Source organism: Amphiura filiformis, chromosome 5, assembly GCF_039555335.1.
Source record: "Amphiura filiformis chromosome 5, Afil_fr2py, whole genome shotgun sequence".
NCBI lineage: Eukaryota > Metazoa > Echinodermata > Ophiuroidea > Amphilepidida > Amphiuridae > Amphiura > Amphiura filiformis.
In genome coordinates this window covers 58296159-58318681 of record NC_092632.1, presented here as the reverse complement: position 1 = coordinate 58318681, position 22523 = coordinate 58296159, and the positions used below count along the sequence as shown (strand labels likewise).

General features: G+C 37.4%; 1 protein-coding gene across 1 annotated transcript; it reads right to left on the bottom strand.

Annotated features, from left to right (window-relative positions):
* Positions 1-11946: 11946 nt before the first annotated feature.
* On the bottom strand, positions 11947-12546 carry LOC140152302 (uncharacterized). The gene has a single exon (XM_072174606.1). The coding sequence runs from the start codon at positions 12544-12546 to the stop codon at positions 11947-11949; it is 600 nt and encodes a 199-aa protein (XP_072030707.1).
* Positions 12547-22523: the final 9977 nt, after the last annotated feature.

Sequence of the window (22523 nt, the reverse complement as noted above, 5' to 3'; positions counted from 1 at the left end):
TTCTGTTCAATTCTAATCAAACAATGTAGTTTTACCACTCTTTGCAATACCATTGTATAATACTTTATTGTTCAATTCTAATCTAACAATGTAGTTTACCACTCTTTGCAATACCAATGTATAATACTTTTCTGTTCAATTCTAATCAAGCAATGTAGTTTTACCACTCTTTGCAATACCATTGTATAATACTTTTCTTTTCAATTCTAATCTAACGGTGTAGTTTACCACTCTTTGCAATACCAATGTATAATACTTTCCTGTTCAATTTTAATCTAACAATGTAGTTTTATCACTCTTTGCAATACCATTGTATAATACTTTTCTGTTCAATTCTAATCTGTCTTGTTTTTTTATAATTTCCAATTAGTTGTTCCCTTTATTTACACAACTATCAGAACATTATCGAAAATTAAGTATAGCTTCAATTATAAACTAAAGGTCACATACGGGTGGTGAACTTTTTTAGCAATATTATTGCTACTCCTTGTAATCAAATTCTTTTCTTTTATAATTACAAGAAAATAATTTCCTTGGCGCTTACGATTATCTGCACAAGCTGTTCATATGTCCAACATTTTTCCGTCGTAAACCTAAACGATATTTCATATAGATTTGTTATTGCATGTTTTACCCAGAGTATGTCAAATCTACAACATGAGCCAGAATTGTAATTACTTCAATGAATTTGAGAAGCCTCAGGTATACCATCAATATAAACGATCGGGAATATTCTTCCTGTTTCTTTATGCTATCGAGTGATTATTTTTCCAAATGCAATATGTTGTTTGAGTTATGATTGGTAGCAGCTTTTAGAAAGCAAGCTAATTGCACCATCAATGTTTTATATATCATCAACGCACATACATTATCAACTATAATTAGCATAATTAATGATGTATGACCGTGTAAATAACAACACTCAATTATGCTATTGACTATTTACCATTTGAAGCCATTATTGAATTCAAAGTGTTTAATTCAAATTTATCATTCGCTTTTCGAAATAATTACTCTTAATTAAAGATTGCTCGTTGAAAATACGAAATAATAGGTTACACACAGGAGTTTGAGTCTAGTTTTGTCTTTCTTTATAGCGGTCTCTTAATAATTGATTGAAGTCTAAAATATCTAGCATTGTGCAAAATTAAAATTATAAAAAACGTTTTTTATTCGCATGAAGCAGCGAATTTACCAGTAGACATGTTATGTATGTAAATACATCATACCAGAGTTCTAACATCATATAAACTGCGCTTTTAGCTCGCTCAAGTATAGACTATTCCATAATTTACTGGTAAATTGAGCATTATTTATTATGATTTAATTTTTTTCGTCCATTTGCAGCTTATAGATAATAGTTCTCTGTTCAATGAGAATTTTCAATATGATATATAGCTTTATATATAATTATGATTTCCAGCTTCTTGTAATTTATTTGGAAAGAATTGCAACTGCAATGTTAGTCGATGCCTAAAATGATATTAGTCACCAAGCCCTTTGATAATTTTATGACTCCCTATTTTTGTGACAAAATTTATGACCCCACACATTGTGGACTCTCCCTCCCGAAGAAAATGACTTTATCCTTACGTAAAAGAATCGATCTGATATTTGCCGGGGCGAGTTATACGTCACAGAACACATTTTAAAGGGGAAAAACATCTTTATCTGTAAAATTTAAGAACTTATGATTGTGGTCAGTGTTATACGTAAGGGCGCAATAATAATGCTGATTTAAGACTCATCAAGATTTTATCTTTAGTAATCAAATAGTCATAGGAAGCCTTAAGGGAAGGGGTATGAACGTTTGGACAGTTTTTTTTATTGTGGGACATTAGAGCACATCAGACATATCGAATTGCATTCTGAATACGAAGAATGTCCTTCTGATATCAAATAATTTTGATTTTTGAAATTCGCAATGTAATACACATTTTATGGCAAATCATTAAAATTGATATTTTTGATATTTAACAGTACTTGAAGTAAACTTTATAAATCTGATGATTTATACTTAAAGTGTATGTAGGTGGGATGAAAAGCCGACGATCAATTGAAACTTTTGACCTTTCGTATTGAAGATATGGATTTTTTTCCCAAAGCACAAAAAAAATAGGTCTTTTTGGGGAAAAAATCCAAATCTTCAATATAAAAGGTCAACATTTTCTATTGATCGTCGGCTTTTCCTCCCAGCTACATACACTTTAAGAATATATCAATAGATTTATAAAATTTATTTCGAGGACTGTTATATATCAAAAATTTGAAAAATATCAAATTTTAATAATTTGTCATAAAATTTGTATTATATCGTGAATTTCAAAAATGAAAATTGTTTGATATCAGAAAGACATGCTTCGTATTCAGAATGCAATTCGATATGTCTGATGTGCTCTCAAGTCCCACAAAAAATACTGTCGAAACGCTATAAACGCTCATTCTAGATCCCTTTGTACCAAGTCGTCGTTTTAGTAAGCGTTAGAGTAACTGTCAATTCGTGAGGCACTAACAAGTCTGTGCGTTTTCATGAAACACGCTACATTTGTATCTGGAACAATGAAGACAAATTGTATGTTCAAAATAACAGACCTTTTCCCTAGCGTGTCCCAGAGAAGCTTTGAAAGATGTTTTATATAGCATGCGAAAATGTCAAAGATCATGAAATTGTCAGAAACACGTTCTTCCTTCTTAAATTTTATTCCGATGAAATCTTCTTAGTTCATTTATATTTATGCTTGTTTACATATTAATTTGCCGACTCTTCTCTCTTCACTTTTTGAGGTATGAGCCCCGAGTTCCGAATACGTACACAATCCTTATACATTTATTAGGATCTGTGCTTCAGGGAAACTAAAATTTATCTTTACTTTACTTGATACGATTATATTGATTTTGTGTTTGATTTTCTTTTGTATAATAGGAACTCGATGAATATATCTTACTAGAAAACTATAACAGATGAGTTGAAAGTATAATATGTTCGCATTTTAGAAAACAACTCAGTTGGTAATTAGATCAGACAGTTTGGATTTTGAGAGTTATTTGCATTTTGCCCTCAGCTAAGCCTGTAGGACTGACAGTGCAACACTGCATCGTATTATATTACTATAGTGATCAACAAGATCCCACTCAAATAGTGATCAGGCGCACTAACTCAAATAAATCACCAGATGGCTTTGGGTAATTGTAGGACAACGCCTTTATTGTAGGGAAAATACCTATATAGTTGATTAAGTTTATAGCTGTTTATATAGCGTGTTGGGTGTTTAAAAGTAAATTTAGTAATTTGCCAATAAATAAAAAAATATAAAAAAAAATAAATAAATAAATAAATAAATAAATAAATAAATAAATAAATAAATAAATACATAAATACATAAATAAAAAAATAACTAATAAATAAAATAAAATAATAAAAAAAATAAATAAATAAATAAACAAACAAACAAACAAACATACAAACAAACAAACAAACAAACAAACAAACAAATAAATAAATAAATAAATAAATAAATAAATACAGGATAATCCATGCATCAATTAGCAAAATCAAAAATTAATAAGTAATCTCTTTATATCTTCCTTAATTTACGTTTCTGAGCTAAGTGGGCAAATAATTATCCACATAGAACTGAATTACATCTAATCACTTCTTTGCTATCTTGGAAAAGAATCTATACTAAATTAAATTCTTGTTCAAGGAGATGATGTTCATTGTACATCGAAAATGTACATTGTAATAAAATCTTGATACATTGTACAGTCAACATGGCTAGTCAGAATCACGGATCATAACCCTGAGTGATTGAAATTCCATGTCACTATTTTCCTGTCGGACGAAATATCATCTCTCTTAAAGGAAATTAACACTCAATGTATTTACCCGATTCATTCCTCCATATTTCTTTAGGTTCACGGTTGAATGTCAAATTGTTTTTCTTATTATGCATACAAGGAATCTGTTCCTCATAATAAAATTAACAAAATAAGAGTCGGTGTTTTCATTTTATTCAGAAAGACGTGTGACTTTACGATATTTCTATAGCCACCTATTATGTAAAGGGTCAAGGTGTTAAAATACGTCAAGACGTTGTTAAAACGACGATCATACTTAAATCAAGTGAATAGCCTGTGAATATATTCCTGGGGAAGATCCGTCTATCGTCAAGGATCATATTTGCCTTAGATAACAAAATAAGAATCAGCACCGGAGATACTATATAGACGTGTGTAGGATTTCACAAGGTTAGGATAAAGATTATTTTTGATTTCCCCAAGTGCCAATCCTTCCCGAAACATCAAAATGTGATTGATAATTATGTGAAATTCTGATTACCTTGATGTGTTGCAGTTTAAGCACTGTACCTCACCCATGACATTCCTAAATGGCGATTAACTATACATGTGCGATTCGATACTAATACCAGTGAAATACGTGTCTACGCAATTGAGGTGAACAAAATTATAGCACCTCCAGCTTGGGCTAGAAATCTTATTGATAGCCCGGTTCTATTTGGCAAATAATTTATACGAGTGTTATGCTGCAGTCCCTTTCTTATTTAGCCTACTACTCCCGGACTTCTGCTCCTCCTTGTCAAGAATAAGTACGTCCTCGTTGTTTATGGTGTAGCGAATGTCAAAGTTAGCTCAATCGATAAGGCGTTCGACTATGGTGCGAGAGGTTGCGGGTTCGAACTCTGGCGGTGCTTAGTACGCTCTCGTGGTAAAAATTGAGTTAGCTTGAAATTCCCCTGGACAAGAAACTTACTGCTAATTTGTCTCGTTGTAACCCGCACGGAACTCGGGGAGCTGATCCTGGTTGCGAAGGTTATTTGTGGAATGTCTAGGGTGTGCACTCTTGTAGAAGCAAAGTCCCTAAATTGTTGTTTAATGGTTTGTGGAATGATGTGGGACCGTAGTGGTCAGCGACAACCTGTAAAGTGTGCTGAGGCTTGTGAATCAACGTCTAGGCGTTGTGCCTGTGCGTAGCGCACTATAAATCACTGCGCTTTTTTTCAGGTAGCGGAAAACAGCAGCGTTTAGTCTAGTTTTGCGCCTCTATAAACATGATAAACAGTGTCCCCTATGTTGGTTAATTCTGGCTTTCAAGGCTAGATTCATTTCACTAACATAGGCAGTTGAACAATCAGCTTCACCATTTATACTAATGCGTATACTAAGTCAGTGTGATCGAGTGTCTTTTGGTTGTTTGTCTATGACTTGGACGAGTTTACCGCGAAGTTTGTTGGTTTGAACCTGACAAGCCTTAGTGGATCAGTTGTCTGAAGAAGTCTAATGGCATCAGTCGCAAGTTGAAAAACAAAAACAAATCAAGTATAGTCTGACCGGGCTATCTATTATGAATTTGCCTTATCAATAGAGGTATCCTGCTGTGTAATAACCAGCAACCCCTGAACCATTGACAGCACGCTTTTATATACAGACAATGTACATGATGCAGTCATGTCTACAGTAGAATTCATCTCGACCTTTGCAGGACTTAACCCCATTAAAAGCTATTAAACCAAGATAACACTCATTGAAACAGCTCAACTGATTAAATCGGATCTTCTCTGGTTGTGCACAAGTGACTGTTTTCATGTGCGATATCGCAATAAAGCTGGTATTCATAGCTTCAGTTGGGTAACCGATTATAAAGGAAACGAAAGGAAACAATGTTATGTGTGGCTTTGTTCACGAAATCAGACAATGGCGTGCTTTTTGTAAACCAGCATTCTTGAAAATGAGCAACATAATGATTTTTGACTTAACACGGTTTGGAAATAATTTCTTCATATTTTTGGTGTTATCTGTCGTTTACATGTCCTTCGTAAAACACAAAAGTACGACCCTCTCCAAACACCTAAATTAGCTAAAAATTTAGGACATGTTACAAAACTATATTGTCTAGAATTTTAGAAGAGTACTTTTAATATTGGCCGGTTATTTTTCACACAGCGACGTTAACTAGGCAATGTACTATTACCTATAACATTAACTAAAACACCAAAGTACGAATATTTCCAAACATCTAAATTAGCTAAAATTTTAGGACATGTTAAAAACTATATTTTCTAGAACTTTAGAAGAGTACTTTTAATATTGGCCGGTTATTTTTCACACAGCGACGTTAACTAGTCATATCCCCATACTGTTAACGTAGGGCTATTTGTAAAGGTCACGCGTCAATGGGAAAGAGCACTGTGTATTGTGTATAGGAAAACGGACAGTAACTGCAGTATGAACAGTTTACTGTGAAGTACATAAATGTATCACATAAATTACCAGAGATTTCTGAAACTGTGAATCTGACCATAAGTGGTAATTATCAATCAGTACGTAATTAGTGATTGATTAGCGGATAGACTATAAGTCCCATACCGTATTAGATTTAATTCATTGAATTTGTGATTTCTATTTCGGGATTACTGAGAACATTTTGGGACCGTCCGGCGTCCACCACAACTCAGCCGTAGAGGCGGCCGAGAGAGTCAGACCCCTGTCAATTTCGTTTTATTTCGTGTTTAGAAAATATATATCATAAGCTTTAAATTTGTATATCATTTGATTTCAAACGATATCCAGAAGCGGGGTTATGGTTTGTTGAACTTTGCTCTTTCAACAAAATGCTATCTTATTTCGGTTCTTCGTGTGTCTCTTTTTCCACATTGCTGGTAATAAATATCAAACAATCATAATTGGCGGTGATTTCAAATCATCCCCAAGTCAACGAGGTTCAGGAATGTCCTCTCATTGTTAATTGTTGGTTATAGATACCTAGATAAAATACAATGCTTGTAAGCCACCACTTAAACAGGATTTAGCCAAAGCAAACAAAGACTAGAGTTATTTAAGAATTCTATGGACATTAGGCAGAAGCTTATTGTCCTCTTCAACAATAGGATTATTGATTGGTTTAAAAAGGTGCTTGACTTGCACTTCAAAATGAGATACATGTAGCACCAACTTGCCAGGTATCTATTAAAATGAGCTTCGTGCACATTTTACACTGTAACTAAGAATACAATTTGCCGACTTTACGGCTCATTCGTGGCGTACGGTGACATTTACTATTTTGTGCTTGTTATATTTCAATATTTGGGACACCCTATGTTTATCCATTTGTCTCAGCACAGATGTAGGGCAACTGCCGAGACTGTCTGAAAGTAAATTATAACCGCTGCTGTTCACATGTTTCGTATTAAAATCATCCTCATTAAATACCAAAAATTTCCGTAATTTATTCCATTTTTCGCCAGAGCTTAGCAATACTCCATTTAGATACTCATTAATGTGCAACATCATGCATGCAGCCACTTGTTTTTACATATTACTCGTATTATGTAAAGGGTCAAGGTGTTAAAATACGTCAAGATGTTGTTAAGGACGATCATACTGAAATCAAGTGAACATACTCCTGGGGAAGATCCCTCTATCGTCATGGAATATTTGCCTTAAAAATTAATAATTTGTGACCGTCCACGGCGAATGAGCCGTAAATTCCTCCCCCGGTCAATTTTGTTTTATTTCGTGTTTATAAAAATAAACATCATAAACTTTAAAATGGTATATCATTTGACTTCAAACGATATCCAGAAGCGGGGTTATGGTTTGTTAAACTTTGCTCCTTCAACAAAAGTATAGCTTTTTACGTTTTTACATGTGTCTCTTTTTCCACATTGTTGGCAATAAATATCAAACAGTCATAATTGGCGGTCATTTCAAATCATCCCCAAGTCAACGAGGTTTAAGAAAGTTAATTGTTGGTTATGCATACCTGTACAAAATACAATGCCCGGTAACCCACCACTTGAACAGGATTTAGCAATATAAGCAAACAAAGACCAGAGCTATTAAAAGTTCTATAGCCATCTAAGGTAGAGGCTTATTATCCACTTCAACAATAGGATTATTGATTAGTTTTTGACTATAGAAATGAGACGGATGTCGGGCCAGCTTAAGTTACCGATGAATATGACCTTCGTACACATTTTACACCGTAACTCAGAATACAATTTAGGGAATTTACGGCTCATTTGTGCTGCCGGGTCACATTTGAGAATGTCTTTTGAGCTGCTGGTTTTACGAGTTCAGAGCAAAGTTTGATGCTGTGAAAACCAGATTACTCTCGATTGTGTGCGATTTCCTCGGTTGGAGAATCAATCGGAGGGTCGCGTCCCCATTTTTAGTACGTACATATCCTTAGTTTATATTCCTTCTATATCCTTACAGTTTAAAAATGCTCAATCAAATCATGTTAGAATTTGTGTAGGGCAAGAGTTTAATATTAAATTGCCACAATTCGACAAGGAAGAAGACGATGAAGCTAATGCAGCTTTGGTTATGGGAAAAATATGTGGATAATTTACCTCTAGAAGTGCTGAAGAGATGACATTGTGTTAAAGTTCTGGAACAACGCACTTCTCTAAGGCAAGAAACCTGATCAATGAGCTTCAATGGTCCATTCTAAATATTGTTCCTATTCCCAAACCGGGAGATCTTAGTTTGAGAGAATAGGAGGCAACTATCGCGGTATTAGTCTAAGCTCCATCGTAGCCAAACACTACAACATAATTATTCTTCAGATGAATTAGACCATATTGACAAGCATCTGAGAAAACATCAAAATGGATTTAGAGTTGGTAGAACGAATGTTTGGCACATTCTTGCGCTACGTAGCCTGATTGAAGAGGTAAAGGCACACAACCTGTCAGCGACAATAACATTCATCGACTTCAAGAAAGCCTTAGAAACTATCCATAGAGGCAGGATGCTGCAGATACTCTATATCTATATACGATATTCCGAAACTGATTGTTGAAGCTATTGGCAAAATGTAACAAAACACCAAAGCCAAAGTAATATCATGCAGCACGGTGACGCATCGGAACGGTCTCTGCCTCATAATCGGAGGATTGCGAGTTCGAGCCTCGGCGCGCCGCCGCAGCGGTGCCATCGTGTTGTGCACGTGGGCAAGGTGCTTTACCTCAATTGCCTCTCTCTACCTAGGGGTGAAATGGGAAGCTGTTAGAAATATCCTCCATTGAGCGCCTGTTTGGCACATTCTTGCGCTACGTAGCCTGATTGAAGAGGTGAAGGCACACAACCTGTCAGCGAGAATAACATTATAAGCAAGGTTGCACAAAGCCTTCGACACTACCTATAGAGGCAGGATGCTGCAGATACTCCATACCTACCTACGATATTCCGAAACTGATTGGGCAAGGCGCTTTACCTCAATTCCCTCTCTCTACCTACAGTGCCTAGGGGTGAAATGGAAAGCTGTTAGGAATATCGTTCATTGAGCGCCGCCAAAGGTATGTGCATGCCTTCGGCATTGTATGGTAGCTGACATATTATAACGACAGCGGAAGAAATGTAAAAGCGCTTTGATACACGTGAAATGAGCTGTATAAATGCCAACATTTAATACCACCAGGTGGTGAGACAGAATTGTTTGAAATCTTTAGCAGGGGTACTTCGGGGAGTCGCCCTTGCCCCATTCCTGTTTGTGATTGGCCTCGCCTTTGCACTGCAGATAGCACTGGCATCTGTGCTGTACTCGGATACCTGTATGATGATTTTCCAACTGTAGGATAGTACAGCTGCGCTCGCTGCTCGCTCCGCTCGCTATTCGAGAGGCGTCGAGGTTTGAGAACGGGGCTAGTTCTACACTGAGAATGGCCATTGAATGAAATAAAGAGGAGACAGGATAAAAAGAGACCAAGCGGGAGAGTTGGACCAGTGGTATATATATAGTGATCAACTGATTTTACTGACGGCATAACATAATTTCTTGTCTGCACAAGAACTGCTTCACATATTTGAGACTTCAGCTGCAAAAGTGGGCCTTGAGATGAACGGCAGTAAAACAAAGTTATCTTACAATAACGGGAGAGAAAGTATCACAAGAAATGAAAGTGTAGTACTTACTGGAGGAGGTTGCTAATTTCAAATACATAAGAGATTGGATGTAAAGTAAAGAAAGGGGTGTGATGTTACGCAAAGCAAACTTTAGAAACTGTTATTCCCTAATGCTAAGAACTGTCCTGAATAGGCACTGGAAGGAACATAATTTCAGACCTATATTGAGATCATCCAAAACTAAGACATACGATCAGGGAAAGAAGAATCCGATTTTGCTCGCCATTGTTCCAGAAGTGACGGTCTCCCTTCTTGGGATTGAGCATTCTTATTCAAAAGGTATAGTCTAACTATGAATAAATGTTGTTATTTCGCTCCTGTTATGCAGTTGATCACTCTCAGACTATCTATGATAGTACAGGCCGACTCTGGAATAGTTTGGCTGTTGACACCATGGAATGTAAATTCTCCCATTCCGAGGGATGGTTGTCCAGCCAAATTTTTCCATCGTGTCATCTGACAATATTACCTTTAGGTGTGAAACTCAGAGTAACGATTTGCGACCTCGTAGGAACATTTTTAGGATAAGTAAAATAAATTCCCACCAATAATAGACCACTCGACCATCTAATCCTCATCTTTTTGATTGTCCTGTCCCTTGCGTGAGATAAATTATGTCGTAATCCCCTCTGTGCTCCACTCACTCCCAGATAAACTCCTGTGTCACTCCACCTCCTTGGCAATGTTCATGGTATGAGCGGTGTCTCTCAGGTGGAGGCAACCAGCAGAGTTCTGGGGCTTGTTCGAACCAGGCCTCCAGTGTTAGTTTGCTTTCAATGCTTGCCTCGTTTCACCATCACAGGCAGCTGAATAATTACCTTCACAAAATATATAATCTGTACACTACTGTAAACATGGTTCGTTTTGAACAATTCCAGTGCAAAATGATGTTGATCTACTCACATTTTCAGTGACGTTTCACCACTACACTAGTGGTTTCTTCAGACTGCAACTCATCACATCTTGACTGCTTCCTTTTATAGTCAACAGTAGCCGTTGAGGGCGTGATGAGTTGGTCAAAGATGTTGTTGAGTGAATAGGCCCCCTCGTCCTTGTTAAGAGTGTCTTTTCCTTTTCGGCGTATCCAGATAGCCTCTTTTAGCCATCTGGTGGTCTTGTCAGCATCCCTGTCGATAACTTTCGAGTCCTCCCAATTGATGGAATGATTAGAAGAAGCTACGTGGTCGGTGATAGCTGACTTGTGAATGTCTGTGATAGATGATTTTTGGCTAGCTCGAGTATATGGTTTGCTTTCAAGTTTCTCCACCTCTTTTTGGTGTTCTTTCAAGCGGACTCCGAAGGGACGGCCGGTTTCTCCAATATATGAACTAGCACAGTCTCCGCAGGGGATTTCGTAAATCGCCTCCGCTTTTTGTTGAGGGAGGAGTTTGTCCTTGGGATGAACGAGCATGCTACGTATTGTACGGTGTGTTTTCATAGCAGTTGCAAAGCCATGTTTTTAAAAACTCGCGAGACTTGCTCAGTAAGGCCCTCTATATAAGGAACTACAACCATGCCTTTTGACTTTTCACCGTCATCTTTTTGCTTCGAGGTAGGCTTTGTTTTGGGATTAGCTCTGTCTTGTTTTACTTTCTTTATTGACCAATCTGGGTATCCGCAGCACGACAAGGCTTCACGGATATTTTTTTCCTCTTTTTGCTTGTCCGCTTCCTCAGTAACTAAAGTAACTAGTTCTGACCACTCCTAATTTTTGATGTAATGGATGGTGGGAGGAAAACTGCAAGTATTGATCAGTGTGCGTTTTCTTTCTATAAATGCTAAGTTTCACTGAACCGTCGGGTTTTCTGGTGATAAGAGTATCAAGGAAGGGAATAGAGCCCTCTTGCTCTTGCTCGTAGGTGAATTTTACACTGTTGGTGGGATCAATAGTGTTTAGATGATCAGTAAGATTGTCTACTTGTCCTTTGCGTACTATTTCCAAAACATCGTCAACATATCTCTTCCAGAGACGGGGGGGGGGGGGGACAGCTTGCCGGAGCTGTGGAAATAGCTTTCTGCTCAAGCCACTCCCCCGGGGCCACTCCATAAAGATGTTGCAAGCGAGGGGGCTGAGGGGACTACCCATGGCCATGCCGAAACGTTGGCGATAGATTTGACCTGAAAACTGAAATATGCGACCGTAGCAAGGCAAAATTTGGTAAGTTCTATTATGTCGTCGATGGAGAGGAGAGTTCTGTTTTTAAGATCTTTATCCTCATTTAATCTTTCTCTGAGCACATGAAGAGTGAGATCAATAGGCGTACTCGTGAAAAGCGCCACCACATCGTGCGAGTTAAGGATCTCATCTTCCTCAAGGGTTACATCTTTTAGATCTTCAGCAACACTTTTTGAGTTCAGAACATGGTGCTCAGATTGGCCAACGATAGGACTCAAAATATCAGCAAGGGACTTGGCCACGTCGTAACCGATAGAGCCTGTAAAATCTACTATAGGTCGAAGCGGAGTACCGTCTTTATGAATTTTGGGGCTACCATAAATTCTAGGTACATTTTCCGAGGTGGGGTACAGAAACTGCTTGTCCGCTCTCTTGATCTTATCTTCTTTTTGAAGCCTATGTAAAATTGCAACCAGTTCTTTTTTGTGTTCACTCAACAACATCTTTGACCAACTCATCACGCCCTCAACGGCTACTGTTGACTATAAAAGGAAGCAGTCAAGATGTGATGAGTTGCAGTCTGAAGAAACCACTAGTGTAGTGGTGAAACGTCACTGAAAATGTGAGTAGATCAACATCATTTTGCACTGGAATTGTTCAAAACGAACCATGTTTACAGTTCAATCCAACATTCCAAATGAACTTGTTCAAAGATCTGTACACTACGTTTGAGTGTTTGTCTTTTGGTTTTTTGTCTTGCACAATAATTTATGTTATGCATGTACGTTATTTGTTGGTTGAACGTGAATATGTCAGATGGTAACAGACGCAACGTAGCAAGTTGCACAGAAAATTAAGCATATTAAAGGCCCTTTCAGTGATTTCACAGGAACATTAAAAAAAATGGAAATTTGTCAGAGTTGCTTAGAAATAAAGAATAAGTCTACAGAATTTCATTAAACCACTTTTCCCTGAATACATCGACAAATTAGTCAAAAACAGAAGTTTTAGAAAGGTTTTCTACTTCAACTCAGATCGACTCGAGAAAATCGAGATTTTCGTACAGTGCGCCACCAATCGACTGGAAAAACTTCCTAGTCCAGTGTTTCTAACACGGGGAAGTAGAGTCTAAATTGATTTAAAACAGACGCTTAATTTTTGTAGTAGAAAACAAAATAAGCAATTAAAGGTCACCGAGGCAAACTAACGGTCAATTCAAATATGAAAAACAGTTAAAATTGTGTATTTTGTTTAAAATAGTAGCTACTGATGTAATAAGTAGTAGAAACAATACGCAACGCGTGTTGGTACGTGGAGAGTGAGCTTCTTTCGATCTCGAGTCGGACTTTTTGTACTGTCAGTATCAAAAGTCCAGAATCATGCAAATGCTTTATTTTGTCTAAAATACACGGCTTTCGACCGAACCACTAGCAGGCTATGTTAGCACATCTATGCCAATTACAAAGGTACCAAAATCTGAATTTTGATGATTTTTACGATCGTCCGGATGAGCAAATCACTGAATGGGCCTTAAGTATACGCTCTTAGGTTTTAGGTTTAGACTAAATTCAACAAATTTCAACTACTTCATGACTGAGAACATTCACTATTATGCCACACGGGTAGGTTTCTATATAGGCCTAATAATTTCATGGGACACCCTGTATTATCAATTATTAATGTCACAGCACTGTACAGATGTAGGGCAACTGCCGAAACTGTCTAAAGCCAATTCATGACCCAGTTTAAATGCTTTGCAACTATATAAACCTTATTAAACACGCCTTTCGTAATTGATTTCGTTTTTCGCAAAATAGACGTGCCAATCAGCTTTGACTAAGCTCTTTACTAGAGTCTGGCTGTCGAATTTGGAAGTTAACAATAACTGGAAGTACAACATAATACATTAAAAACTCTATTGTCATGCAAAATGGAAGATTTGAACCGACCTATAATGTCAAATGAATTACTTTATCAACAGATGCAAAAAGGTGTATGACACCTCATAGCATCATGAGGTTTTTTTATTGACGAAATACATGTTGTGATACGTACGTGGATCACGTATCATGTTTCTGAAAATAAATATCGCAGGTTAAATGTCTGCAAGTCTAATTCAACTCAGATCGCTCAGTGGCATTGCCCCGGCAAATGATGCAAAGTGCAACGGGCTGCGGAGTTCCTCTCATTTGGAACTCCAAAGGTCTATTGTAGGTCTATTGTGGAATGTCTAGGGTGTACGCTTCTTAGCTGCAAGTCCCTGTGTTGTTGTTTAATGGTTTGTGGAATGATGTGGGGTCGTAGTGGTCAGCGTTAACCTGTAAAGTGTGCTGAGGCTTGTGGATCAACGTCTATGGCAAGCCAAGGGGGCCAAAAGCGTGGAACAGCTACGCGTAGCTTCTTTCTCGTTACGAGCAGCTGTTTGACCAATCAAAATAGTCAAATTTAATCACGTGGTTGGGTCGTTAGCTGCGCGTAGTATAGTTATAGGTATCCTCTTTCACAATTATTATCTTGTAATTAATTTACGGAATTAGCATAGATAACGAACGGGTAAAGGAGGCCAAATCACAGCACGTGTCAAGAGAACATGTTGCTAATGCCTGGCTAAAATGACACAAAGCATATTTATTTAGTGTTTCCAAGTTTACACCGTGTTTAATAGCAAGTAACTTTATACTCGGGCTGTATTAGCGGTGCAGGGGATATGAAGGTCAAACAACAACTACTACTGATGTAAAGCGCTGTGTAAAGATATTCCAGGGAAAGCGATATCACATGCCACTGTGTAAATATGGAGAGAGTAAATGGGTCATCATTTTTTTTCGGAACGGGGGGTTCCTAAATTTACAAAAAGTCGGCGTCAATAAATTGCGGCCCTCACTATTTCGGCATCAAATGTTATGACCCCCGACTCACACCACCGATACACCTTACCCCCTAGACAGGCTAAAATTGTATTGAAATCAGTCTTTTGAATAAACACACTATCTGTAGTCATCTTGTGACTCCCTACATTTTGTCATTATCAATTTATGACCCCCTCCCCTTATTTTTCTTTCCAAAAAGTATGACCCCCTATATTTGGGACCCCTTCCGAAGAAAATGATAGCCCCTAAATATAGAACAATCATCATTCTGTTCAGATATTACTTTAATAGCACCTATACCATTTTTTGCTGATATACTACAGATATTTTCATTTACAAAAATTAACAACGTAATATTTGTGAGAGAGGATGTTTACATCAGCTCCACGTGTTTAAAACCGCGAATCTGATTGGTTAATAAGCTGCACGTAACGAGAAAGAAGCTGCGCGTAGCTAGTCCCACGTTCTGAGCCGCTTAGCTTGCCATAAACGTCTAGGCGTTGTGCGTAGCGCACTATAAATCAATACGCTTTTTTTCTTTTCTTTTTTTGCCCTTTTTCATAATAAACTTGATTCTTGATAATGTAAAATTTAACCTTTTCGAGCGCTTCAAGCGCAATTAAACTTATAGTAAGTATAGCAAGTATTCGTCAAGATTTAACCATGATCATAGTCTCTCTGAAATACATTTGCACACGGAGAACGGGGTGAAAGTTTCATTTTTCACCGAGTGGACAAGACCTGATCATTCTGTCTTTCCTGCACATGGATACCCATTAATGTGCATCATTACACAGACACTAATGTTGTCTTTCCTGCACCTGGATACCCATTAATGTACATCATCATTCATCAGCATGTTCAGTCACTAGTGTTGTTTTTCCTGCACCTGGATGCCCATTAAGGTTGGTCTCAACCCTGGAATTATGGAAACTTTTGGGTCGAATAACTACTAAATTGTTAGTCTAAAGTATAAAAGTATACATATTTAGAATGGCAATTCATCTGTGAGGTCATATTTGGCCAAAAATGCTCATTTTGGCCCAAAAGCCGAAAAAACGGGGGGTTTTTTGTCCACTTCTTTTTCGTTCAACGTAACAAAAACTATTGGGCCAAAAATGTTTTTATTAATTTTTAAAAACTAAATAATATTCAAATATATACTGCCATGAGAGGTTCTGGTTAAAACTATGGGCCCGAGGTGAGATCAATAGTACTATTTTCCTGAGGGGCGCAGCCCCGAAGGAAAATAGTATTAATTGATCTCAACGAGGGACCATAGTTTTAACCAGAACTTCGAATAAAGGCAGTATATATTTGTTTTATATACTTCATTAATATGTTCTTTGTTCATTGATTGGTTAAAAGAAAATTATTTGACGTTTTGACTCTCCAGCTTCTATCCTAAGTAAACAGCACGACCAATTTAAGCACAACCTATATTTTGCCCTTCAAAATAATCGAATAGGCTAAAATCGGGCTAACCAATTACAGCAGCGCGAAATCACGCTATGGCAGTTTCGCGTGCGTGAACTGTTCCGTCGCATCAAATGCGCGCACGCGGAAGGCATGGTCAAAAGTACTATTTACGGCTTGGAGGTACTATTTACGGCTCATCCGGGACATTGAAAATACTATTTACGGATTAGAGGTACTATTTACGGATAGGAGTACTGATGGTAGAACTATTTTTGGTCATGTGATCCACTTTTAACCAATCAATGAACAAGAATATATTAATGAAGTATATAAAAACATCTAGGTACTGTTTTTTTAATTTTTTTGTTTATTTTGACCACCTTTGAGAAATTAGCACCAAAATGGTCCAAAAATGCTCAATTTTCAAAAAATCATTAAAAAAGCCTGATTTCCATTACACATACATACATTGGTGTTGTTGTTTTGTCTGCACCTGGATACCCATTACCGGTAATGTTTTAGTCGACAACTTTTCATTACGTTGTTTTCTACAACATTTGAGGACTGCCTTTAAACTAGTCTAACTTCACATTCAATTTATGTATAATATAAATTGGTTACAGATACAGGGCATCCTATCTGCATACGGATGTATTCGTGGGGAGTGATACGGATGTATTCTTGGGGAGTGTACACAAAACGTACACTCTACCCTAAATCGTTAATTGGACTGCCTATTTCAACTTTTATATCTAGAACAGCTTCAATGAAGACGGAAGTTGATGCTCACGGCTATACCATGATACTACTACACGGATCGGAACGTCCCTGGGTTTATTTTGAGGTGATGGTTCTGCGGGCCGTAAGGAACGTGTTGTAGAGCCTGAATCGAATGATCATTGTGAGACTAACGAGTAAACATTTTCTTGCTCACAGTCTTATGTATCGATATTATGTTGTCAAGACGGATTAAAGGATATTTTGTGAATTTAGCATCCTCTGTTCAGGGTATATGGTTTAATAGATATCCACAAAATTTCAGTTAATTCAGTCGTACACTGAATTTGCGGGTTACGCTGAATTTGCGGGTTACGCTTAAAGACCCATTCAGTGATCCCAGCAAAAGTGTAAAAAAATATTAGAATTGTTTATAAATTGCTTAAAAGTGAAGGATAAGTCATTCAAATTGTCATTTGGTACTTTTGAAATTAAAAATTTGGCAAAAAAACGAAGAAAACAGCCGTAGATGACGAAGTTGAAGCCCCGTTCAAATACATATAGCTAATTTATATACTGTCAGTATACATGGTATATAAATTACAGATTCATGTAAATTCCTTATACACGGCTTTCGGCTGAAATACTAGCAGGCTATGTTAACACATTTATGACAATGACAAAGGTACCAAAATCTGAATTTTGATGATTTTATAAAAATCTCAATTTTGTTTGGAGTAAGTTGGGGCTATCTACTGAAGATAGCCTAAATGCTATCTACTGAAGATAGCCTAAATGCTATCTACTGAAGGTAGCCTAAATGATATCTACTGAAGATAGCCTAAATGCTATCTACTGAAGATAGCCTAAATGCTATCTACTGAAGATAGCCTAAATGCTATCTACTGAAGATAGCCTAAATGCTATCTACTAAAGATAGCCTAAATGCTATCTACTGAAGGTAGCCTAAATGCTATCTACTGAAGATAGCCTAAATGATATCTACTGAAGGTAGCCTAAATGCTATCTACTGAAGATAGCATAAATGCTATCTACTGAAGATAGCATAAATGCTATCTACTGAAGATAGCTTTATTGTTGCGATCAGTTGGCAACATTGTGTTCAGTGTTGACGAATTTGTTGGTGATTTTAACTCTTTCGCGGGGAGTGTACAAAAAACGTACTCTACCCTAGTTCGCAAGGCAAACTTAAAAAAAACGGGCAAAACAGACGTGTCATTTATCGGTATGACATTTTCGTTATTGACGCTGCCCTATTTTAAGTTTGCACAGAAGAGGCAGCTCAGTTTGAGTGCATCGATTTGTCAGTAAAATACACATATACTCACTCTAAATTGTTCATCAATCTAATCATGTGTTCCTTATGAAAAGAACCATATGCTGCATTGCATGTACAATCACCTAAAAAAGATGAAAAATGCATCTAAAAAACTTCAGTACATGCAACCTACGCACTAAAATTGGAAGTCATGTTTTATGTGTCAAACTCTAATTACACAGGGCGAATTACTCCAAAGGCTTGATTCATAGACTAGTGCACATCGTTTATTAGTTGATTGCGTACGGCCATGGGTGGCCGTACACGATTTTCATTTCGTCATGCTTTTGCAGCGACTGGGAAAACAGCCTAAACATCGCTTTTGGCACAGAGCTGACATGTACCACGTGACATCTGATCATGTGATATTTCATATTTACGGCATTAAAAGTTGAAGTTACATTGGATTGTGTGCTCCAGAAAACTTATTTTTTTCTGGATTCATAATGGAGTATTAATTACAATTTCAGCCATGCACGTTTAGGTAAGAAGTACAACAACCCGTGTAATTAATATTATGACAAACATGCAGATATTTAAGCTTCTGGAGCCTTGTACTGTTTATTAATTGCTCTAATTGAAATTACGTTGCACCCGCTTTCTGCATACACATCAACCCATACCGTAACTAGCAGAGCTAAGTAACTAGCAGAGCTAAGTACGGTATGGGTTCCTCGTACTAACTCTACCCTAAATCGTGTTGACGAATTTGTTGGTGATTTTCACTCTTTCGCGGGGAGTGTACAAAAAACGTACTCTACCCTAAATCGTGTTGACGAATTTGTTGGTGATTTTCACTCTTTCGCGGGGAGTGTACAAAAAACGTACTCTACCCTAAATCGTGTTGACGAATTTGTTGGTGATTTTCACTCTTTCGTGGGGAGTGTACAAAAAACGTACACTCTAGCCTAAATCGTGTTGACGAATGTGTTGGTGATTTTCACTCTTTCGCGGGAGTGTACAAAAAACATACACTCTACCCTAAATCGTGTTGACGAATTTGTTGGTGATTTTCACTCTTAACATTAAAAGAGTTAAGTACCTAAACATTCAAATCAAAGGTCATTCAAACATGTTCCAACGAACGAAAATCGTGACAGATATTAAAATGATTAAGTAAGTTTGAGATTTTACGTGCTAGTGTGTGAATGTGAGCAGTATAGACAGACGTCTTGGCAATCATTATTGACACAAGACAAGTCGCCAATCAATGTCATACGATACTCCAATAACGCTCCGTCAACTCACCCCTATGTCATCAAACAATGTCAAATGTTAGCTGTTGTGGATCAAACTCTCATAAACCACGAGAGCAAACACTTGGGTTGATGTTTGAACACTGAAATAATGCAAAGAAATAAAAGATCAAAATACTGACAGAAGAAAGCAAATATTTGAAAGGTAGGAACAAATATAATTGAGGCAAATAGTATATTGAATTTGTTATTCGCATTTTCATGTTTCATGTCGTTTGGTGTATTTTCTTCATCATTTGGTATTCGTCACAAATGAAAGATTCTTCCGAATTTTAATTAGACTGCTTTGCATTCCTTTTTTAAACAATTCATACCATTCCATGCATAAAACACAACGCATCCACATCCCCAATGACTGCCCTGTCCAGAGAAAAAAACCATTTTTCTCATGGATAGATAGCTGTTGGATCATAACAGGATTGGTGCATTTTCCATGGTGGGATTAGAGGGATGATACAATTAAATGGTCTACTACAGTAGACTAAATTAATTTAATTTACTTGATTAACCTTATGGTATTATCTGTTGACACACGTACGAGTACACTTGTGCTTGTAAAACCCTACGAATGAGGACTTTTTTTGTGTTTTTCCCACTAACTGGGGACTTCGCGCAAAGCGGGGACGTCCCCAGTTGTAAAACTTGGGCTGGGGCTCCCCCTATGGGTGAAGATGTCTGACTCCAACTGGGTACTTTTTAGGTGTAGGGTGAGGACCCCGGTTGTACTATACTTGAGAACACACAGGTCCCCGATTGGTAGGAGTTTGGCACGTAAAAGTCCCCGGTCGACACACAACTCCCCAGTTGTCAAAAAAGTCCCCAGTCGGCACACATTACAAGTAGGGGTGCTTTATTTTGATTTTATCAAGTACCTTCTCCGTTAAAGGCACATTCAGTGATTTGCTCATCAAAATGCAGATTTTAGCACCTTTGTGTCATTGATGTGCTACCATAGCCTGCTAGTGGTTATGCATTAAAGACAAAATGTGACATTTTACATGAATCTATAATTTCTATACCTAAGCAGAGAAATAAGTACATGTATTTTAATGGCGCTTCAACTTCGACAATACTGTTATATTCCTTGTTTTTGCCAAATGTTTCGAAGAAGAAACGACTTATCCTTCACTCTAAGGCAATATCTATAACAATTTCATTTTTTACACCTTCGCTGGGATCACTGAATATGCCTTTAATGTTCTGCTCACAAAATACTCAAAATGTCTCTTACTGGCATAGGCCTACATAAGAATATGCCCATGTTCAGAATGAAGAGTTATCTGAAAACAACAGCCTTCTTAGTCATTCCTATTTCTATAGGTTGGGGGCTATGTCACAAGACACAGCTGGTGCCACACGAGCTTCTCTTTCATAAAGTATGCGGAAGAACGAACTGCGTCACACGAGCTTATTAAAGGGACATTTTGTGATTTTAGCATCTCCTTTTTGCCGTCACGCACACCCATGTAACGATGTGTTGTGTGGGACTTATGTTATGGTACAGATGGTTGGTTGGTTAGTTGTTTGTTGCCTACATTTCCGGTCATGATGCACTTATGGTCCATGGCAAGCCCGATTCGACCTTTGTGGCATTAAACCCAGTTAACAGGAAATTGATCCAGTAAATCGATTCAGTAAAGCAAATAAGCTCATGCATTCGATCACTAACGGCAACCAGCTTCGGTCGATTACCCCAGCTGCAGCGTGTGTAAACTCTAATTTGCATAGAGGCTGTACGTGAAATTATTGATTGGCTCCCAACAAAGGATTTGAACCGGTGCACGTAATCATGGCGCCGTGCAGTCCATTCAATCAAATGTTGTCATCAACCTATTTGATCGCAGTGCATTGTTATGTGTGTGAGACGAACTGTCGCGGTTGATTGCAATCAAACAAACGATGTCTTATGTATTACTTTGTTCCGTGATGAAAATCGTGATGTTTTATTTAATCACTTTCGAAAAATGTATTTCTTTTGTAGGCCTATTACTTTGTTTTGTGATGAAAATCGTGATGTTTTATTTCATCACGCTTTAAAACAAACGATTTCTTATGTATTACTTTGTTTCGTGATGAAAACCGTGATGTTTTATTTCATCATCACGCTCTAAAACAAACGATTTCTTATGCATTATATTTGTTTTGTGATGAAAATCGTGATGTTTTATTTCATCACGCTCTAAACAATAATTATAGTTACATGCATTTCAAGAAAAAAATCTTATTAAAACGGTAGGCCCTATGTTGTTTAGAAAAAATTTAGAAAGTGATGATGATGATGATGATGATGATGATGATGATGATGATGTCTCCAAAAGTGTCCCGGTTTTTTTTCTTGCCCTAAATCGTGCGTATCTATTAATAAGGCACTTCAATAATCAATAATCAGTCCCGTGACGGCCTCCACTAACTAGCTACTAACTTGGGTTATGGGTCCTGATTTTCATGTTCACTGTCACTTACTCATCAGCGAAGTACGACCCTTTGTCAATTACCTACAGTACCAAATTTCGGCATACTATTTAAAAAACTCATCATGATGATCGAACAGAGAGTACTTTAAATGTAGCTTGTACCGTTTTCGTGTGGCATTCTTCAGAAGTGAGCGGTCCGTTTACCAACATTTTCGGTCAAATCTCCATTCAATTAACACGGGATTTGGCTAGCTATGCCTTGCCCTCACTCACTGTTTTACCAAAGTACGAATATTTCTGAACATCTAACCTAGCTGTAATTTTAGGTCATGTTAGAGAAATATATTTGCTAGAAGTTTTTGAGAGTACTTTTAATATTGGCCGGTTATTTTTCACACATTGACGTTAACTAGGCAAATGCCTATCCTTTTAACGTGGCACGATTTGTAGAGGTCACAGCTCAAT

Coding starts and splice junctions, on each gene's coding strand:
- LOC140152302 (XM_072174606.1), bottom strand. CDS start 12,546: ATGTTGTTGAGTGAACACAAAAAAGAACTGGTTGCAATTTTACATAGG.